Raw genomic sequence first — 22,231 nt, forward strand, 5'->3', positions numbered from 1 at the left:
CTCAGAGCCTACCTTCTATTGACCCTGTTGACTCATCAGTAGGAAAGATTTGTTTCTCTTTTGGTCCATTCAACAACAGAGCGATACGAACCTTGTTTCAGCAGGATGTTGTATCTATCTATACCTTATTGGAATGGATTTATTGATAATATCTGTTGGAAAAAAGTTTGGATGTTGCCACACACATACCTACTTGTAAACAAAATTAAGGAAGTTTCCTTTAAAATTATTCATAAATATTATCCTGTCGACCACTATATGAAGAAGTTTAAGGAAAACATTAACTCAAATTGCTCCTTTTGTAATGACCACCCAGAAATAATGTTGCATCTTTTTTGGCATTGTATTCATGTAAGAAAACTGTGGCAAGACATCAGTAGATTTATAATTGAACACATTTATGAAGATTTTGTGGAGAGATGTACTGCTTGGATTCTTTACATACAATAGAAATAAGCTGAAACATTTTTATGTAATTAATTTCATTATTCTTTTGGCCAAATTTCATATACACAAATGTAAATTTACTAACAAAAAAACACATTTTCTTACCCTACAAAAAGAAATGGAACTATATTTTAAGACAGTTAAATACTCTACTAACAAAAAAGCTGTTAGAATTGTAAATGTATGTATGTCCCTTAAGGTCCTTGTGTAATTGTAATGTGATATTGTACCCCCTAACTCGATTGTCCATTATATATAATCTATATATACTTGTGTTCCTTTATGTACTTTCTGTATTGATTTGTTGTTAATAATTTAAAAAAAATACATTAAAATAAATAAATAAACATAATAAATATTTTAAAAACTCTACTTACTTCCGGAAGCTGTGTAGTGGGACCAAAAAGAGATATGATTATTTAAAACCTCTGGTAATACTCTAATTAGTTTTACTCATTTTTTGGGACTATGACATTTATGAACTAATATAAGGGTGTTTGTTTATTTATTTGCGCTCTTTAGATTTACGGAAGTCGCTATCAGAACAAGAGGAAGGAAATTCAAATAGCCATTTTCCCCAATATGTGATATGTGTGCGCACGCGCAAATGATGATAGTCATCCAGGTTATAGCTAGCCGCTAGCGAGTAGAAGAGACTGGGAGAACTGGAATAGCACGGAAAGAACAACTCCAATCTAATTTTAGGGAGTTCCTCAAGTGTACCATGACGGTAATTGTTTACAAAATAACACAAAATACATTACCATCGACTTCATATAATAATTTGTTAACTATTGCTATTTTAAAGATGTTGTTTCATCAAGATGGCGTCTCTCTGCCCGTGGCAGGCATAGCATTAGGAATTACAATACTGTAGTGGCAGCCATGTCGACAAGCCAGCGAGTTTAGGTTAGTTAGATAAATTAGCTAGCCATCTAAAGATACTTTGGCCTGATAACCGTCATTAGCTAGCTAGGTTGCTTTTACCAGGTTGGCATGTCGTGTTGATTTTGTAAATAAATGGAAATTCTCCTTCATATAGTTATTGATCAAAGTTTTCATGCACAGCCGTTACTTAAACCTAGCTAGCTAACGTAAGCTAGACAGCTATCTATGTAATTTAGCGATGCATGAATGAGTGATGTTGTTTTGCCACTTGCAATCTAGCTAATTAATCTCTGTTTAGAACGACCCCCTTCATTAATTAACTAGTTTTGTAGCTCCGGTATGGGCTACGGCCTCCCTTTTTATAGGTGTGCAACTTTAACACACCAGCTGCCCATGGCCATCAGGATCTTCATTGGGTGTATTGGTAGGGTTGGAGAAAATACCTGCATTGCCATTACCTGTCCAGGAGGAGGGTTTTTCACTTCTGAGATTGCTTTTTGGGAAAAAAATACACAATCTTTAGTGAATCAATGTTAGTGTAAGGGAGGTACAGTGTGTCCAGTTGCGTCGGTGTGACTGACGAGTAACCTTGCAAAAGAAACTTGTTGGGCCTCAGAACTAATGTCTATGTTGCCTAAAGATATGTTACCATGGTTACTCTATGGATATCAGTCTGACAGAAGTCGCTGTAAAAAAAAAAAGGTCTGTCTCTACAAGCCAGAATATTGAATACAATGATGACATTTTAAATGCACTTTACCTGTTGTCTATGTTGATGGTCCTTTTGGTGGTAGGAAGTGTAGATGGGGTAACGACAGGAAAGTGTTGTTTACCTGACCTTTGGCGGCGCCGTTAGGTTCTGTTTGTATTTGCCATCACGTGATGCACAATATGTAAACAATAGCCGAATGTAACAACGTTGTCCTTATGTAGGAGGTAATCCTAGACAACATTTCAAATGTTATTAACCTAAGCGTGTTCCCTCGCAATCAGTGGAAGTGCTTGTGACTTGCTCATTCGTTGAACACGGCACCTGTATAACAAAAACCAGTTAGCAAGTAGGAAATTAGTTTCCTAGTTCCGACTAGCACGTAAACGCAATATTGTGTGAATTGTTGAAAATACAAACCGATTTTCAGACCAGCGTACTGAAAGTTCGATTAATAACACTCTTGATATTTTGTCCTAGATTACCTAGGACAAAATCAGAGGGCAACAAAGTACGTTCAAAATAAGTTTATTCAACAGTCTGACTTGTGATGGGATTGTTCACAAAAAGTGAGCCTACATGTTAGAGGCGAGAGTGGAGTCTTCCACTCTCGGAATTGTAGAGGCTAATGTCTAGGCCTTAGCTCCATGTGTTAACACAGGCTTGAGTCGTCATTCATTTCCCCTCAAACCTAGTGGAGGGGACACTGTTTTGTGCTGAAACAGTAATCACAGATTGCTGCTTTAAAGGACCAATAACTATAAGGTTGAATAGTGTGTGTGTTTTCTTCGATTTAGGCACGTGACGCCGATTCGACTGATTTGCTACCCTTGATGGGCTCTCTTTACACGGACAAAAGAAAACACATTATGGAATCATCCAAATCGCCCAGAAGCTCCAAACACCACCATTCACGATCGAGGTCACGCTCCAGGGACCGAAAGCGCAAATCAAGTAAGTTAAATGCACTGAATTTGATAATGCATAATGTTTGTAGCTTGAGTTAACACATTCTGGTCACTTGGTAGGTCACACATCCATCTTCAGATCCCAGGCAAACTGGTCATGGCATTTGTCTTTTGACATAAGTTTAGGGACAGAGCTGTACCTTGTTGACAGAAAAGTCAGAAATAGTCAAGTGCAACAGGTGACTCATCAGGTTCTAGACTGAGTGGAACTCGGGTCTAGTTGTATATACCTTGCGTGTTATTTCCCGACCTGTGACCGTGTTCGGGTTGGGAATGCGCCATTTGCATCACCGAACAGTGCCCAATAAATAATTAAATCCAGTTGTTTGATTGACATCCATATTTGATTTGGGGAGGGGGGAATAGAATCTAGTAACTGGATTTCATAATTTCTTGTGCACTGCTAGGTAATGTAAGGGATGCCAGTTTAATAAAACTGTCTTCTGACTATGATATACAGTCGTGGCCAAAAGTTTTGAGAATGACACAAATATTAATTCTCACAAAGTCTGCTGCCTCAGTTTGTATGATGGCAATTTGCATATACTACAGAATGTTATGAAGAGTGATCAGATGAATTGCAATTAATTGCAAAGTCCCTCTTTGCCATGCAAATGAACTGAATCCCAAAAAGACATTTCCACTGCATTTCAGCCCTGCCACAAAAGGACCAGCTGACATCATGTCAGTGATTCTCTCGTTAACACAGGTATGAGTGTTGATGAGGACAAGGCTGGAGATCACTCTTGTCATGCTGATTGAGTTCGAATAACAGACTGGAAGCTTCAAAAGGAGGTTGGTGCTTGGAATCATTGTTCTTCCTCTGTCAATCATGGTTACCTGCAAGGAAACACGTGCCGTCATCATTGCTTTGCACAAAAAGGGCTTCACAGGCAAGGATATTGCTGCCAGTAAGCTTGCACCTAAATCAACCATTTATCGGATCAAGAACTTCAAGGAGAGTGGTTCAATTGTTGTGAAGAAGGCTTCAGGGCGCCAAAGAAAGTCCAGCAAGTGCCAGGACCGTCTCCTAAAGTTGATTCAGCTGCGGGATCGGCGCACCACCAGTACAGAGCTTGCTCAGGAATGGCAGCAGGCGGGTGTGAGTGCATCTGCACGCACAGTGAGGCAAAGACTTTTGGAGGATGGCCTAGTGTTAAGAAGGGCAGCAAAGAAGCCACTTCTCTCCAGGAAAAACATCAGGGACAGACTGATATTCTGAAAAAGGTACAGGGATTGGACTGCTGAGAACTGGGTTAAAGTCATTTTCTCTGATGAATCCCCTTTCTGATTGTTTGGGGCATCCGGAAAAAAACTTGTCCGGAGAAGACAAGGTGAGCGCTACCATCAGTCCTGTGTCATGCCAACAGTAACGCATCCTGAGACCATTCATGTGTGGTTGCTTCTCAGCCAAGGGAGTGGGCTCACTCACAATTTTGCCTAAGAACACAGCCGTGAATAAAGAATGGTTCCAACACATCCTCCGAGAGCAACTTCTCCCAACCATCCAGGAACAGTTTGGTGACGAACAATGCCTTTTCCAGCATGATGGAGCACCTTGCCATCAGGCAAAAGTGATAACTATGTGGCTCGGGGAACAAAACATTGATATTTTGGGTCCATGGCCAGGAAACTCCCCAGAACTTAATCCCATTGAGAAATTGTGGTCAATCCTCAAGAGGCGGGTGGACAAACAAAAACCCACAAATTCTGACAAACTCCAAGCATTGATTATGCAAGAATGGGCTGCCATCAGTCAGGATGTGGCCCGGAAGTTAATTGACAGCATGCCAGGGCGGATTGCAGAGGTCTTGAAAAAGAATGGTCAACACTGCAAATATTGACTCTGCATCAACTTAATGTAATTGTCAATAAAAGTCTTTGACACTTATGAAATGCTTGTAATTATACGTCAGAATTCCATAGTAACATCTGAGAAAAATATCTAAAGACACTGACGCAGCAAACTTTGTGGAAATTAATATTTGTGTCATTCTCAAAAGTTTTGGCCACGACTGTACAGTACCAGTCAAAAGTTTGGGGACACCTACTCATTCAAGGGTTTTTCATTATTTGTACTATTTTCTACATTGTAGAATAGTGAAGACATCAAAACTATGAAATAACACATGGAATTATGTAGTAACCAAAGAAGTGTAAAACAAATCAAAATATTTTTGAGATTCTTCAAAGTAGCCACACTTTGCCTTTATGACAGCTTTGCACACTCTTGGCAATCTCTCAACCAGCTTCACCTGGAATGCTTTTCCAACAGTCTTGAAGGAGTTCCCACATGCTGAGCATTTGTTGGCTGCTTTTCCTTCACTCTGCAGTCCAACTCATCCCAAACCATATCAATTCAGTTGAGGTTGGGTGATTGTGGAGGTGCAGTATGCAAAAATCGCGCCGCCATTTCCTGGTTGCAAAATATTGTATTTTCAGCAGTTTGAAGCTGGTGTACAAAACCGAAAGTAAATGGCGCAAAAACGAAAGTTAAGAATGGGAAGCATAGAAATAGCGCAGATAGAACAGACCTCACGCTTCTTGGACTTGCTTTCAATGAGTGATGAGTCTCAAACTCGCATTTCTATGTGAATTTGGTCGGGTCACCCCAAAAAGTAACATTGCAACTTTAACTGTGTATAGACGGCGTGCGCTCCAGGGCTAAGGCAACCCTAATTTGAAGGTGCAATAGAATTGGTCACTGTTCTCACCAATCCGTTTTGTTACTTTTACAGGTGACAAAAAGCACAGACGAAGTCGGAGCAGGAGCAAAGAGGTAACTAATATTAGTTCATTTTAGTGAACTAAAGTACAGCATTGTCACCATCTTGAATGTCGTTAGTTTTTTGTCTTAGATCATGGTAAGTACCAAACAACAGTGTAGGCTATTTCACCTGAATCAAAGTTTAAGATATTAAGATGGGCATGGAATTAATTCAATTGAAGAAGAGAGAAATATTTTTTTATTTACATGAACTTATTCTTCTTGGACATCTGTCACTAAGTGTAGCCGTCCATACTAGATGGTGAAGATTGAATATGTAGGATATTTTTCTTTTGAATAAATCCTGTGTGTAGATCACATGATAACATTTCTACAATAAATCACACTCAGCGTGCTAAAGCACGAAGAGACACTGAACTGAAGACGCTGCTGACATAGCAAAATTATATGTCTACTACTCGGACAGGTAACTATCAGCCATTCAAATTCATACTTGCCTCCTAGAATTAAGAAAATAAAGGAAATTACAGCCTTTTACTGGGTTCAATTCAAGCTGCATTGTTATTACAATTACTCAAAGACAAACAGTCTGCTGGCAGTAACCTTATTATTCCAATTCATTCTTAGCCTGCCTTTTGAAAGCTGCGCTTGTAGTTGGGGAAGGGAATGTAGTGTTACATGAACCAAAACAAAGGTATTAAAGCTGTCTCTGAGATGATCTACGGTAACCTACATTGAGTTTAAGGCTTTTAATACATGTACCTACCGTTATATATTTGAAACAAAACTAAGTAGAAGTGGCTGTACTTACTTGGTGCACTTGAGTAGGTGGTGGACATGACAAAACATATGCACTATAAGTTGGATTTACTAGTCTAAATACACTGAACAAAAATATAAATGCAACATGTAAAGTGTTGGTTCCATGAGCTGAAATAAAAGATCCCAGAAATGTTCCATATGCGCAAAAAGTTTATTTCTCTCAAATTTTGTGCACAAATTTGTTTGCATCCCTGTTAGTGAGGATTTCTCCTTTGCCAAGATAATCCATCCACCTGACAGGTGTGGCATGTCAAGATCATTACACAGGTATATCTTCTGCTAGGGACAATTAAAGGCCGCTCTAAAATGTGCGGTTTTGTCACACAACACAATGCCACAGATGTCTCAAGTTTTGAGGGAGCGTACAATTGGCATGCTGACTGCAGGATTGTCCACCAGCGCTGTTGCCAGAGAATTGAATGTTAATTTCTCTACAATAAGCCGCCTCCAGCGTCATTCCAGAGAACGTGGCAGTACATCCAACCAGCCTCGCAACTGCAGACCACATGTATGGCGTCGTGTGGGCGAGCGGTTTGCTGATGTCAACACTGTGAACAGCGTGCCCCATGGGGCGGTGGGGTTATGGTATGGGAAGGCATAAGCTACGGACAATGAACACACTTGCATTTTATCGATGGCAATTTGAATGCACAGATACTGGCGAGACCCTGAGGCCCATTTTTGTGTCATTCATCCTCCGCCATCACCTCATGTTTCAGCATGACAATGCACGGCCCCATGTCGCAAGGATCTGTCCCGGTTCTTCCATGGCCTGCATACTGACCATACATCACCCATTGAGCACATTTGGGATGCTCTGGATCAACATGTATTCCAGTTCCTGCCAATATCCAGCAACTTTGCACAACCATTGAAGAGGAGTGGGACAACGTTACACAGGCCACAATCAACAGTCCGATCAACTCTTTGCGGAGATGTGTCGCGCTGCATGAGACAAATGGTGGTCACACCAGATACCTACTGCTTTTCTTATTCACGCCCCTACATTTTTTAAGGTCTCTGTGACCAACAAATGCATATCTGTATTCCCAGTCATGTAAAATCCATAGATTATGGCCTAATGAATGTATTTAAATTGACAGATTTTTTAATAAACTGTAACTCTTAATTTCAATTACTGGGTTTTATATTTTTGTTCAGTATACATTGGAGTTGGAGGGCAATTCATTGAAACATTTCTCTCCAGTTAGCCTATCAAGCTGTGAAGACTATCAAGCTCCTTCGAGCCGTTTATACTTCTGACATACAGTGCATTCTGAAGTGATTCAGACCCCTTGACTTTTTCACATTTTGTTATGTAAGAGCCTTATTCTAAAGTGTGTGTGGTATGTATGTGTATATAAACTCAGCAAAAAAAGAAACGTCCCTTTTTCAGGAACCTGTCTTTCAAAGATAATTCATAAAAATCCAAATAACTTTAGATCTTCATTGTAAAGGGTTTAACCTTTCTAGGACACACGTTCCGCTAGCGGAACCCCTCGACAACATTCCGCTGAAAAGGCAGCGCGGGAAATTAAAAAATATTTTTTAGAAATGTGTAACTTTCACACATTAACAAGTCCAATACAGCAAATGAAAGATAAACATCTTGTTAATCTACACATCGTGTCCGATTAAAAAAAAAAAAAAAAAAAAAAAAATTCCTAGCCAAAGATAGGAGTCACAAAAAGCAGAAATAGAGATAAAATTCATCACTAAACTTTGATGATCTTCATCAGATGACACTCATAGGACATCAGGTTACACAATACATGTATGTTTTGGTCGATAATGTGAATATTTATATCCAAAAACCTCAGTTTACATTGGCGCCATGTTCAGAAATGCCTCCCAAATATCCTGAGAAATTGCAGAGAGCCACATCAAATAACAGAAATACTCATCATAAACTTTGATGAAAGATACATGTTTTACATAGAATTGAAGATACACTTGTTCTTAATGCAACCGCTGTGTCAGATTTTAAAAAAACTTTACGGAAAAAGCAAACCGTGCAATAATCTGAGACGGCGCTCAGATAGAAACAACATTTCTCCGCCATGTTGGAGTCAACAGAAATACGGAATTACATTATAAATATTCCCTTACCTTTGATGATCTTCATCAGAATGCACTCCCAGGAATCCTAGTTCCACAATAAATTGTTGTTTTGTTCGATAATGTCCATTATTTATGTCCAAGTTAGCTACTTTTGTCAGCACGTTTAGTACACATATCCAAACGCTCGTGCAGGTCCAGGCGAACGTCGGACGAAAACTTCAAAAAGTTATATTACAGGTCGAATAAACTTGTCAAACTAAGTATAGAATCAATCTTTAGGATGTTATCATAAATATTCAATAACGTTCCAACCGGAGAATTCCTTTGTGTCTATAGAAGTAATGGAACGCAAGTCGATATCATGTGGAATGCGCGTGACCAGGACCTGGCTCTCTGCCAGACCACTGACTCAAACAGCTCCCATCTGGCTTAACATCACAGTAGAAGCTTCATTCAACGTTCTACAGACTGTTGACATCTAGTGTAAGCCGTAGGAAGTGCAAACAGATCCATATCCCACTGGGATTTCAATAGGCGATGAGTTGAAAATCAACCAGCCTCAGAATTCCCACTTCCTGTTTGGATTTTTTCTCAGGTTTTTGCCTGCCATATGAGTTCTGTTATACTCACAGACATCGTTCAAAGTTTTAGAAACTTCAGAGTGTTTTCTATCCAATAGTAATAATAATATGCATATATTAGCATCTGGGACAGAGTAGGAGGCAGTTCACTCTGGGCACGCTATTCATCCAAAGTGAAAATGCTGCCCCCTATCCCTAAAAAGTTACACTGTTTCCCATGCTTGTTCAATGAACCATAAACAGTTAATGATCATGCACCTGTAGAACGGTCGTTAAGATGCTTACAGACGGTAGGCAATTAAGGTCACAGTTATGAAAACTTAGGACACTAAAGAGGCCTTTCTACTGACTCTGAAAAACACTAAAAGAAAGATGCCCAGGGTCCCTGCTCATCTGCGTGAATGTGCCTTAGGCATGCTGCAAGGAGGCATGAGGACTGCAGATGTGGCAAGGACAATAAATTGCAGTGTCTGTACTGTGAGACGCATAAGACAGTGCTACAGGGAGACAGGATGGACAGCTGATCGTCCTCACAGTGGCATACCACGTGTAACAACACCTTACATCCGAACATCACACCTGCGGGACAGGTACAGGATGGCAATAACAACTGCCCTAGTTACACCAGGAATGCACAATCCCTCCATCAGTGCTCAGACTGTCCGAAATAGGCTGAGAGAGGCTGGACTAAGGGCTTGTATGCATGTTGTAAGGCAGGTCCTCACCAGACATCACCGGAAACAACGTCGCCTATGGGCACAAGCCCACCGTTGCTGGACCAGACAGAACTGGCAAAAAGTGCTCTTCATCGACGAGTCGCGGTTTTGTCACACCAGGGGTGATGGTCGGATTCGCATTTATCGTCAAAGGAATGAGCGTTACACCAAGGCCTGTACTCTGGAGCGGGATCAATTTGGAGGTGGAGGGTCCGTCATGGTCTGGGGCGATGTGTCACAGCATCATCGGACTGAGCTTGTTGTCATTACAGGCAATCTCGACACTGTGCGTTACAGGGAAGACATCCATGTGGTAACCTTCCTGCAGGCTCATCCTGACATGACCCTCCAGCATGACAATGCCACCAGCCCTACTGCTCGTTCTGTGTGTGATTTCCTGCAAGAGAGGAATGTCAGTGTTCTGCCATGTCCAGCGAAGAGCCCGGATCTCATTCCCATTGAGCACGACTGGGACCTAATCGGAGGGTGAGGGCTAGGGCCAATCTCCGGGAACTTGCAGGTGCCTCGGTGGAAGAGTGGGGTAACATCTCACAGCAAGAACTGGAAAATCTGACGCAGTCCATGAGGAGGAGATGCACTGCAGTACTTAATGCAGCTGGTGGCCACACCAGATACTGACTGTTACTTTTGATTTTGACCCCCCATCCTTATTTCAGGGACAAATTATTCCTTTTCTGTTAGTCAAATGTCTGTGGAACTTGTTCAGTTTGTCTGTTTGTCTTAACATATGTAAAAAAAAAAAAATGTTACGTTTGCTGAAAATAAATGCAGTTGACAGTGAGGACATTTCTTTTTTTGCTGAGTTTTATATAAAAATCATCAATCTACACAATAAAAAGCAAAAGCAGGTTTGAGAAATTTTTGAAAATGTATTATTATTTTTTTATTACATTTTACGTAAGTTTTCAGACCCTTTACTCAATACTTTGTAATTGCTGCCAAAAGGTGATTCAACAGACTCGAGTCTACTTGGGTATGACTCTACAAGCTTGACACACCTGTATTTGGGGAGTTTCTCCCATTCTTCTCTGCAGATCCTCTCAAGTGATGTCAGGTTGGATAGGGAGTGTTGTTGAACAGCTATTTTCAGGTCTCTCCAGAGATGTTCGATCGGGTTCAAATCCGGGCTCTGTCTGGGCCACTCATGGACATTCAAAGACTTACACTCCTGCGTTGTCTTGGCTGTGTGCTTAGGGTCGTTGTCCTGTTGGAAGGTGATCCTTTGCCCCAGTCTGAGGTCCTGAGCGCTCTGGAGTAGATTTTCATCAAGGATCTCTCTGTACTTTGCTACGTTCATCTTTGCCTTAATCCTGACTAGTCTCCCAGTCCCTGCCTTTGAAAAACATCCCCACAGCATGATGCTGCCACCACCATGCTTCACCGTAGGGATGGTGCCAGGTTTCTTCCAGATGTGACGCTTGGCATTCAGGCCAGAGAATCTTGGTTTCTCATGGTCTTGAGAGTTTTTAGGTGCCTTTAGGCAAACTCCAAGAGGGCTGTCATGTGCCTTTTACTGTGGAGTGGCTTTCATCTGGCCACACTATTGTGAAGGCCTGAGTGCTGCAGCGATGGGAGAACCTTCCAGAAGGACAACCATTGTTGTAGAAAATATTAAATCAAATACTTCTCAGATACAGGCGCTTGTAAATTCAATTAGACTTTATAACAAAAGTAACAGAAGCCGAGCAATTCCATGGAAAAACTGCCTCCTCATTCTTAGTGCTGGGCTTTTATACAGTTTTACACTTACATAACATCGTCACTCCACTTTACGAATCATGTTGTCTTACTTAGTTTCCATTGTCTTATTGGCGCAGATATTGGGGCATAGATTCTATTAGTGGCGTGATATGCATACCCCTTAGCTAATATTCCTGTCCAAAGGTCTTCACAAGTTCAGACCTATATTGTCTATGTATGATTAACCCATGTGCGTGTCCAGTAGCCTTCACAAGATCAGACATGGCGCAGACCAGACACGTCTTGTTAGTGTATCTTGCCTCATCTACACAGATTCTGCTTACGTTCTGTTTTTTACATGTCCAATGATCCAGCATTGTACACTCACATGGGCTTCAGCCTTCATTCTCCTTACACATGTCTAATATTTAAACTTATATTGATTTATTCTTTCTACTTCAAAGAGAACCGTATAGGTACTGAGAATCATCAGATGACTGGAAAATCTCCTACACCATCTCCACAGAGGAACTCTAGAGCACAGTCAGAGTCACCTTCCTGACCAAGGCCCTTCTCCCCCGATTGCTCAATTTGACCGGGCGGCCAGCTCTAGGAAGAGTCATGGTGGTTCCAAACTTCCTCCATTTAAGAATGATGGAGGCCACTGTGTTCTAGGGGACCTTCAATGCTGCAGACATTTTTTGTTGTTGTACCCTTTCCCAGATCTGTGCCTCGACACAATTGTGTCTCTGAGCTCTACGGACAATTCCTACGAACACATGGATTGGTTTTAGCTCTGACATGCACTGTCGACTACGGGTCCTTTATATAGACAGGTGTGTGCCTTTTCTAAATCATGTCCAATCAATTGAATTCACCACAGGTGGACTCCAATCAAGTTGAAGAAACATCTAAAGGATGATCAATGGAAACAGGATGCACCTGAGCTCAATTTCGAGTCTCATAGCAAAAGGGCTGAATACTTATGTAAATTAGGTATTTCAGTTTTAAATTTGCTAAAATTTCCACGCCTGTTTTTACTTTGTCATTATGGGGTATTGTGTGTAGATTGATGATAAAACAAATTATTTAATCAATTTTAGAATAAGGATGTAACACAACAAAATATGGGAAAAGTCAAGGGGTCGGAATACTTTATGAAAGGCACTGTATGGTCGGTCGGTTTCTGGTGATAAGTCTAAATCTGTCTGAAATGAGCAAGAGTTCTCAACATGCTTTGGTATTTTCTGTATCAAACCGTTGTACTAACGCTCTTTGTTGCACTATTTTCCTGAAAGAGACAACTTCTTCTTAAAACAGGCACGAAGGAGGGACTCTGAGAAGCCATCAAAATCTCACAGCAAGTCGGATGAGCAGCCGGAGCAGACTGAGAGGGGCAGGGAGAGACTTTCTGCAGAGAATGGGGAGGAGCGACACCGGCGCAAAGACAAGAAGGGGCGGAGCCACTCCAGGTCACACTCACGGGACAGGTGGGTCTAAGTTCATGGAGATGGTACATGCTGTCTTGATATGTATTGAGACTAGTAACCGTAAACTGGGGAGCATTTTATTTTCACACTGTTTTAGACGTCATCGCAGCAGAAGTCGGGACAAACGGAGATCGCGGTCCCCGCGGGAGAAGAAGAAGAGGGCCAGCTCCCGGTCGGGTTCAAAGACCAAACACCGCCACAGGAGCAGGAGCAAAAGCAGGTGGGTTTCTCTTGCTACTCTCCCTACCATTCTTTGTGTTTGTCTTTGGTAACTATCTATCGCAGTCCTGGCTACCTACCGGTCGGTCGTTACTAGTTACCACAGCCACAAAGTCATAAACCCCGCCCACTTCTACACTTTCTCTTCTGTAATTTTAAATCTAACCACACTGCTGACCTTATGCCTAACACTAACTATAATTTTTGTTTTCATACATTTTTACAATATATCCCATTTTGACTTTGTGTTTGTGGTAACTAGTGGAAACCCTACCAGACAGCGCTCACCTTACTGCTGTCCCCCACCCACTCAGCAATGATGGTATTAATGCCGTTTTAGGTTCTCAGTTGTGTGCCGCGCCTCCATGTCAGTACGTACTTCATGTTCCACTTCTAATCAGTTTGATGGCTCGTTGCAGTGATGTATGACCGCATGCTCTTAGACATCCAACAATCTGTTAATGCCACGTTTTGCGTTTGAGAGCTAGCGCTTTGTACTTGCATAGCAATCACCATACAATTTCTCTATCGGGGCTGTCACGGTTTTTCGACATGGCATCTTGTAGTCTGGTTCTAGATATGTCATTAGGGGGTTTTGAAGCTGACATCCTCTACCATTGACAATGGCTGCATATCAACAGTAATCATTTCTGTCATCAGCGCTGTGATTTTCTTTCTCATTCCCTAATCACACTGCTACCAGCAACGGGTTGGGTCTCATGGTGACTCCCTTTCAGCATTGCACCTGTTCTGCCACTGTAGCTCAATTCCACCACAAAGTTTGCATTTCATCACCTTCTCATTGAACTTTTCAAAGTATTGCCATACAGGACGTTGCTGCTGTCACTTCCCTGTCTCACTCTGCCATTTTTCCAAATGTTAACGACGATGATGTGCGGAGCACTTTATATCTATGGCAAATAATTTAAAAGTTTAATATCTCCTACTAACGTTACAGCATTGTTGCATTAGGTAATTGTTACTTTTTCCGATGATGGTCAGGACCTGTTAGTGGTAGTTTTGTGATGACTGCACTGTGGTTGTCATTTTGTTTAAAAAAAATTGTTTCGGGTAGGGATTTTTTCCCCTATATGTTTACATGTTCACACCCCTATTGGTAACCACTCCTGTGTGCCTAATGTATGCCCCTCTGTCAGTTTGTAACCGTGTGTGTGAGAATGCATATCTTTCTGTGGATCTTGAAACGCTATGATGTCTCTTTAGGGAGCGGAAGAAGAAGACTGATAAGGTGCGCAGAAAAGAGAAGAGTCGTAGCAGGTCTGTGAGCCCCCCGGCTTTCCGGGGCAGAAACAATGCCATGGACGCACAGGAGGCGCTGGCCAGAAGGTACTGCAGTGACTTAGAGGAACTGTGACCTGAAGATTTGTTTGTTGAGTGTCTGTTAGGTAGTTCATGTTTTAATGCCATGTGCACCAGTACAGTGAAATTCCTTTCTTAAAAACTCCAAACCCAACAATGCAGTAATCAAAATCAATGTTGCACTAAAAATATCAGAACAAAAACACACCAGAAATGGAAATAAATAAGAACACAAGAAGGTAAGTAGCTATATACAGGGTCAGTTCCAATACCATATTTAAAATGTGGAGGGATACTGGAGTGGTCGAGGTAGATATGTACAGTGTAGAGGTCGACAGATTATGATTTTTCAACACCTATACCGATTATTGGAGGACCAAAAAAAAGCCGATACCGATTAATCGGCCGTTTATTACATTTTTTAAAAATTATTATAATATTTTTTATTTGTAATAATGACAATTACAACAATACTGCATGAACAATTAATTTTACTTAATATAATACATCAATCAAATCAATTTACCCTCAAATAAATAATGAAACATGTTAAATTTGGTTTAACCTCACTAGGGGACGTGTGACGGTAGCGTCCCAGAAATACTCATTATAAGAATTCATAAAGCATACAAGTGTTATACATCGGTTTAAAGATTAACTTCTTGTTAATCCAACCACGTTGTCAGATTTCAAAAAGGCTTTACGGTGAAAGCATACCATGCGATTATCTGAGAACAACGCCCAGCAGACAAATCATTACAAACAGTAACCAGCCAGGTAGAGGAGTTACACAAGTCAGAAATAGTGATAAAATGAATCACTTACTTTTGATGATCTTCATATGGTTGCACTCACGAGACTCCCATTTACTCAATAAATGTTAGTTTTGTTCGATAAAGTCCCTGTTTATATCCAAAAACCTCCGTTTTGTTCAGGAATCCACAGGCTCAAACGCAGTCACGAAAAATCCAAATAGTATCCGTAAAGTTCGTAGAAACATGCCAAACGATGTTTATAATCAATCCTCATGTTGTTTTTAGCCTAAATAATCGATAATATTTCAACCAGACAATAACGTCGTCAATATAAAAGGTAAATAAAGGCGCGCTCTCGATCTCGCGCATGAAAAAGCTCTGGGCCACTGCAGTGTCCACTCATTCAGAGAGGTCTTACTCGCATATTTTTCAGAATACAAGCCTGAAACTATTTCTAAAGACTGTTGACATCTAGTGGAAGCTGTGGGAAGTGCAATTTGAGTCCTAAGTCAATGGATACTGTAATGGCATTCTATAGAAAACTTCAAAAATAAAAACATCCCACTTCCTGGATGGATTTTTCTCAGGTTTTTGCCTGCCATATCAGTTCTGTTATACTCACAGACATTATTTTAACAGTTTTGGGAACTTAAGAGTGTTTTCTATCCAAATCTACCAATTATATGCATATCCTAGTTTCTGGGCCTGAGTAGCAGGCAGTTTACTTTGGGAACGCTTTTCATCCGGAAGTGAAAATAGTGCCCCCTACCCTAGTGAAGTTAAATAATGCAAAAACAAAGTGTTGGAGAAGAAAGTAAAAGTGCAATATGTGCCATGTAAAAAAGCTAACGTTTAAGTTTCTTGCTCAGAACATGAGAACATATGAAAGCTGGTGGTTCCTTTTAACATGAGTCTTCAATATTCCCAGGTAAGAAGTTTTAGGTTGAGGTTATTATAGGAATTATAGGACTATTTCTCTCTATACCATTTGTATTTCATGTACCTTTGACTATTGGATGTTCTTATAGGCACTTTAGTATTGCCAGTGTAACAGTATAGCTTCCGTTCCTCTCCTCGCCCCTACCTGGGCTCGAACCAGGAACACATCGACAACAGCCACCCTCGAAGCAAAAGCCGCGGCCCTTGCAGAGCAAGGGGAACAACTACTCCAAGTCTCAGAGCGAGTGACTTTTGAAATGCTATTAGCTACTAACTAGCTAGCCATTTCATATCGGATACACCAGCCTAATCTCTGGAGTTGATAGGCTTGAAGTCATAAACAGCGCAATGCTTGATGCATTGCGAAGAGCTGCTGGCAGACGCACGAAAGTGCTGTTTGAATGAATGCTTACGAGCCTGCTGCTGCCTACCACCGCTCAGTCAGACTGCACTATCAAATATCAATCATAAACTTAATTATAACATCATAACACACAGAAATACGAGCCTTAGGTCATTAATATGGTCAAATCCGGAAACTATCATTTCGTAAATAAAACGTTTATTCTTTCAGTGAAATACGGAACCGTTCCGTATTTTATTTAACGGGTGGCATCCATAAGTCTAAATATTCCTGTTACATTGCACAACCTTCAATGTTATGTCATAATTACATAAAATTCTGGCAAATTAGTCCGCAACGAGCCAGGCGGCCCAAACTGCTGCATATACCCTGACTCTGTTGCACAGAACGCAAGAGAAGTGACACAATTTCCCTAGTTAAAAGAAATTCATGTTGGCAGGCAATATTAACTAAATATGCAGGTTTAAAAAATATATACTTGTGTATTGATTTTAAGAAAGGCGTTGATGTTTATAGTTAGGGACACATTGGTGCAACGACAGTGCTTTTTACGCGAATGCGCTTGTTAAATCACCCGTTTGGCGAAGAAGGCTATGATTCAATGATAAATTAACAGGCACCGCATCGATTATATGCAACGCAGGACAAGCTAGATAAACTAGTAATATCATCAACCATGTGTAGTTAACTAGTGATTATGTTAAGATTGATTGTTTTTTATAAGATACGTTTAATGCTAGCTAGCACCTTACCTTGGCTCCTTGCTGCACTCGCATAACAGTTAGTCAGGCTGCCATGCAGTTTCCTCGTGAAGTGCAATGTAATCGGCCATGATCGGTGTCCAAAAATGCTGATTACCGATTATGAAAACTTGAAATCGGCCCTAATTAATCGGCCATTCCGATTAATCTGTCGACCTCTAGTACAGTGCATTCGGAAAGTGTTCAGACCTCTTCCCCTTTTCAATATTTTGTTACGTTACAGCCTTATTCTAAAATTGATTAAATAAAAATCCTCAATCTACACAATGCCCCGTAATGACAAAGCGAAAACGGGTGTTTAGACATTTTTGCTAATTTATAAAAAATATTTAAAAAACACATACCATATTTACATAAGTATATCGACCCTTTGCTATGAGACTCGGAATTGAGCTCAGGTGCATCCTGTTTCCATTGATCATCCTTGAGATGTTTCTACAACTTGATTGGAGCACCTGTGGTGAATTCAATTGATTGGACATAATTTAGAAAGGCACACACCTGTCTATATAAGGTCCCACAGTTGACAGTGCATGTCAGAGCAAAAACCAAGCCATGAGGTCGAAGGAATTCTCCGTAGAGCTCCTAGACAGGATTGTGTTGTGGCACAGATCTGGGGAAGGGTACCAAAAACATTCTGCAGCATTGAAGGTCCCCAAAAACACAGTAGCCTCCATTCTTAAATGGAAGAAGTTTGGAACCACCAAGACTCTTCCTAGAGCTGGTCGCCCGTTCAAACTGAGCAATCGGGGGAGAAGTGCCTTGTTCGGGAAGGTGACCAAGAACGTGATGGTCGAAGGACAACCTTCTCAACATCCTTTATGTTTCTACAATTTGATTGGAGTCCACCTGTGGTAAATTCAAATAATTGGACATGATTTGGAAAGCCACACCTGTCTATAACACTCCACCAATCAGACCTTTATGGTAGAATGGCCAGACGGAAGCCACTCCTCATAAGTCACATGACAGCCCGCTTGGAGTTTGCCAAAAGGCACCTAAAGGTCTCTGACCATGAGAAACAAGATTGAACTGTTTGGCCTGAATTCCAAGCGTCACATCTGGAAGAAACCTGGCACCATCTCTATGGTGAAGCATGGTGCTGTGGGTATGTTTTTCAGCAATAGGGACTGGGAGACTAGTCAGGATTGAGGGAAAGCTGAACGGAGCAAAGTACAGAGAGATCCTTGATGGAAAACATGCTTTAGATTGCCCCAGTCTGAGGTCCTGAGCAAAGGTTCACCTTCCAACAGGACAACAACCCTAAACACACAGCCAAGACAACGCAGGAGTGGCTTCAAGACAAGTCTCTGAGTGGCCCAGCCAGAGCCCGGACTTGAACCTGATCAAACATCTCTGGAGAGACCTGAAAATAGCTGTGCGGAGACACTCCCCATTCAACCTAACAGCTTGAAACAATCTGCAGAGAAGAATAGGAGAAGCTCCCCAAATACAGGTGTGCCAAGCTTGTTGCGTCATACCTAAGAAGACTCAAGGCTGTAATCGCTGCCAAAGGGGCTTCAACAAAGTATTGAGTAAATGGTCTGAATACTTGTGCAAATGTGATATTTCAGTTTTTATTTAATTATTTTTGCTTTGTCATGTATTGTGTGTAGATGAGGGGGGAAAATAATTGAATCAATTTTAGAATAAGACTGTAACGTAACAATGTGGGAAAAGTCCAGGGGTCTGAATACTTTCCGAATGCACTGTACATAGGACTAATTTGTTGTATTACTTGTGAGGCACAGCTGAGTGAGCTTAATATTATTTAAAAAATGTACCTGACTGAAGGCCTGCATCTGTTCAGTCTGAGGGGAGTGAGGAAGCAGCGTTGAGGCTGCATCTCATCCGATTCACCGTCCCTCCGCTCTCCCTCCCTCCACTGAGAAAAGGGGACACAGACTTCCAGCTGATGGTGAATCTCAAGAGTCACTACATTATTTCTGCCTTGTGCAGCAATTCATGTCACTCCTATGACCAGAGAAAGTGAAATATTCCTTCATATGGGAAAAAAAAACACAACCCGCTAATACAGTGCGAGCTTATCGGAACATTATGCTATACTCATTCACTGCTGCGTCAGTGCTGGTTGTAGCTTGACTGGAATTAAGGTAAATGCACATTTGTATGGCTTCTAAAAGTGTATATAGTGCTGAATAACAACTTAGTCAATAAAACAGCAGCTCTTTGCTCTATTCGTTGAGTCTCGTAGTCATCGCAGTATTAACTTTGGTGTGCGTTCGAGTCTTCTTTTTACAGTTTATGGCCAGCTGTAGGCCTATAGGTGTGTTTAATTAAAAAATAAAATCCTCAAGGCTTTATCGTTGGGTTTTCTACAGAAATGTTTGGTGATCGACCAGTCAATTGCGATCAACCAGTTGGTGACCACTGGTCTAGGATGATGGAGTTGTGTGCATAACCAGCCTCTCAGCACTTCATGATTACAGATGTGAGTGCTACAGAGCGGTGGTAGTCATTGTGGCATGAAGCCTTAGTTTTTGAGAACAGACATTATGGTAGTGAGATTTCAGACTGGACAAGGAGAGGTTGAAAATTGAACATGAATAAGCCTGCCAGCTGATCTGCACATGCTCAGAGAACGCGCCCTAGAATGCCGTCCAGCCCTGCGGCCTTGTGAGTGTTGACCCGATTGACCTTCCGCATGTCGGCCTCAGAGCGAGCTCTCCTAATCCTCTGGGTCGGTGGGGGTGCTCACGCATGGTATGGTGTTATTGTCTATGCATCCATAAAATGCATTGAGTTCATCTAGAAGAGAGGCGTCGTTGGGCAGATGTCAGTTGGGTCTTCCCCTGCCACATGCATTGGAACCAGTGTAGTATGATTCCGCCTAATTCCTATATTGCTTGTTTGATGGCTGCGTGGAGGTCGTATCGGAACTTCTTGTACTTGTTAAAGTAGCGGACAATCTGCTCCTAAAGCCTGGCTGATATATGAACACTCTTTACTTGCCTCTATCTCCAGGTTGGAAAGGGCAAAGAAACTGCAAGAGCAGAAAGAAAAGGAGATGTTGGAGAAACAGCAGCATCAGGAGGTACCTGCAGGTGAGACGCTCTCCTCGGCCATCAATTACACCTACAAAAAAAATGTTATCCATGAGGAAAACCATAAAAACGGGTCACTAACATAGACCCACTTTGTTTTTTGCATTTCTAGTTCTAGCCCCCCTGCTGTCTGACACAGTAGTAGTTGCTGCTGCAGCTGCTACCAACCCTGTCCTCAATGTGGCAGCTCTCCTGGCCTCAGGGACCCAGGTCACGCCCCAGATCGCCATGGCAGCGCAGATGGCAGCCCTACAAGCCAGAACCTTAGCAGAGACTGGCATTGCTGTGCCCAGTTATTACAATCCCTCTGCTGTCAACCCCATGAAGTTTGCCGAGCAGGAGAAGAAAAGGAAGAAGCTCTGGCAGGGAAAGAAGGAAGGGGTAAGATTTTATGCTATGTAGTGCAATACGTAGAGCACTGGTTATTTGACTGGTTACTTTGTAACATCCGGAATGTAGAACTAGTGACTTAATGAAAATAAATATTGAGAAAAACATGCAACTTTGCTTATGGTGGCATGATTGTTGCAAGTTACTAATACATGCAAATTGTTTGTTTTGAAGGACAAGTCACAGACAGCTGAGTTGTGGGAGAAGCTGAACTTCGGAAATAAGGACCAAAATGTTAAATTTCGTAAACTGATGGGCATCAAAGTATGTATAACGGAGTCCTTTTATTTTCTCATTCGAGTGTGTACCATGCTGCAGAGCCTTGCATTTCTAACACTGTGGTTTCTGTCCTGTCAGGGGGAAGAGGAAGGCGAGGCCTCAAAGCCACTCAATGACGAAGGCCTGAAGACCCTGCAGCAGCAGGAGGAGATGTTCCATAACCTGGACGTTCAGTATGAGATGGCCAGGTCCCAGACCCACACTCAAAGAGGCATGGGACTAGGCTTCGGATCTTCATTCTCACGGGGCATGGACACCATCTAATGCCAAACCATGCACTGCCTTGCCCTTGCTTTCTTTCTCATTGGTCTCTCCACTCACAGCTAACACTCAAGCTTGCATGGATGTTGTTGCATTGGATCTGTCATTTTATTTAGAAACAATCTCACGTCTTTTAAACATTCTCATGTAAATAGATGCCGAGTTTTTCTCAGTGTACATCTTTTCAGAATTATGCAATAGTTTAATGACAGTGATGCTGGCTGGATTTAGATTTCTGTTTGAGAAATGTGATTGCATATCTGTTTTTTACAAAAAAATATATATATTTTGGATGGTTTGAAATGGAACATTATGTAGATAAAGTATAATTATTCTGTTTATGTTCATTTACCAAGTTTCTTTACAAATTGATCTGAATCCTAATCTCAATATGTAGTGTTGTCTTTGTTTCCTTTCTACTGAATGGAAATGTAAAACAGTGGATCATATTACTAAGATGTCTACCAGGCATCTGATGGTTTCATGGAAAGAATGAAAAATAAACGTACATATGTTCTTGAAATAAAATTCAATTTGTGTTGAAGTGGTCCCAGGTGTTTGTTTAGGCCATACATGCTTTTTACACAGCAACAAAAATGATGTTGGTGTAACAAACATTGTATTTCCAAAGGGTCTTTGCTGAGAGAGGATGCAAACAGCATTGATTAATTAACACTGGAACGTGAATGGTAAAATGCACACTTAGGCTTAATCTGGAAATGGCTAATGCCCAAAGATTTGAAGTCCATTAACAACAAATTACATGA

The 22,231-nt window shown here is 41.3% G+C and overlaps 1 protein-coding gene across 1 annotated transcript; it reads left to right on the top strand.

Annotated features, from left to right (window-relative positions):
* The first annotated feature begins 1,036 nt into the window (after positions 1 to 1,036).
* Positions 1,037 to 22,008, top strand: LOC139576749 (arginine/serine-rich coiled-coil protein 2-like). Its single transcript, XM_071403164.1, has 10 exons — positions 1,037 to 1,177; positions 2,842 to 2,998; positions 5,751 to 5,791; positions 12,942 to 13,111; positions 13,209 to 13,331; positions 14,555 to 14,677; positions 20,455 to 20,534; positions 20,647 to 20,915; positions 21,099 to 21,188; positions 21,282 to 22,008. The coding sequence occupies exons 1-10, from the start codon at positions 1,172 to 1,174 to the stop codon at positions 21,465 to 21,467; spliced, it is 1,245 nt and encodes a 414-aa protein (XP_071259265.1). The 5' UTR covers positions 1,037 to 1,171; the 3' UTR covers positions 21,468 to 22,008.
* The last annotated feature ends 223 nt before the right edge of the window (positions 22,009 to 22,231 follow it).

This window comes from Salvelinus alpinus, chromosome 5 (assembly GCF_045679555.1).
Source record: "Salvelinus alpinus chromosome 5, SLU_Salpinus.1, whole genome shotgun sequence".
Lineage (NCBI taxonomy): Eukaryota > Metazoa > Chordata > Actinopteri > Salmoniformes > Salmonidae > Salvelinus > Salvelinus alpinus.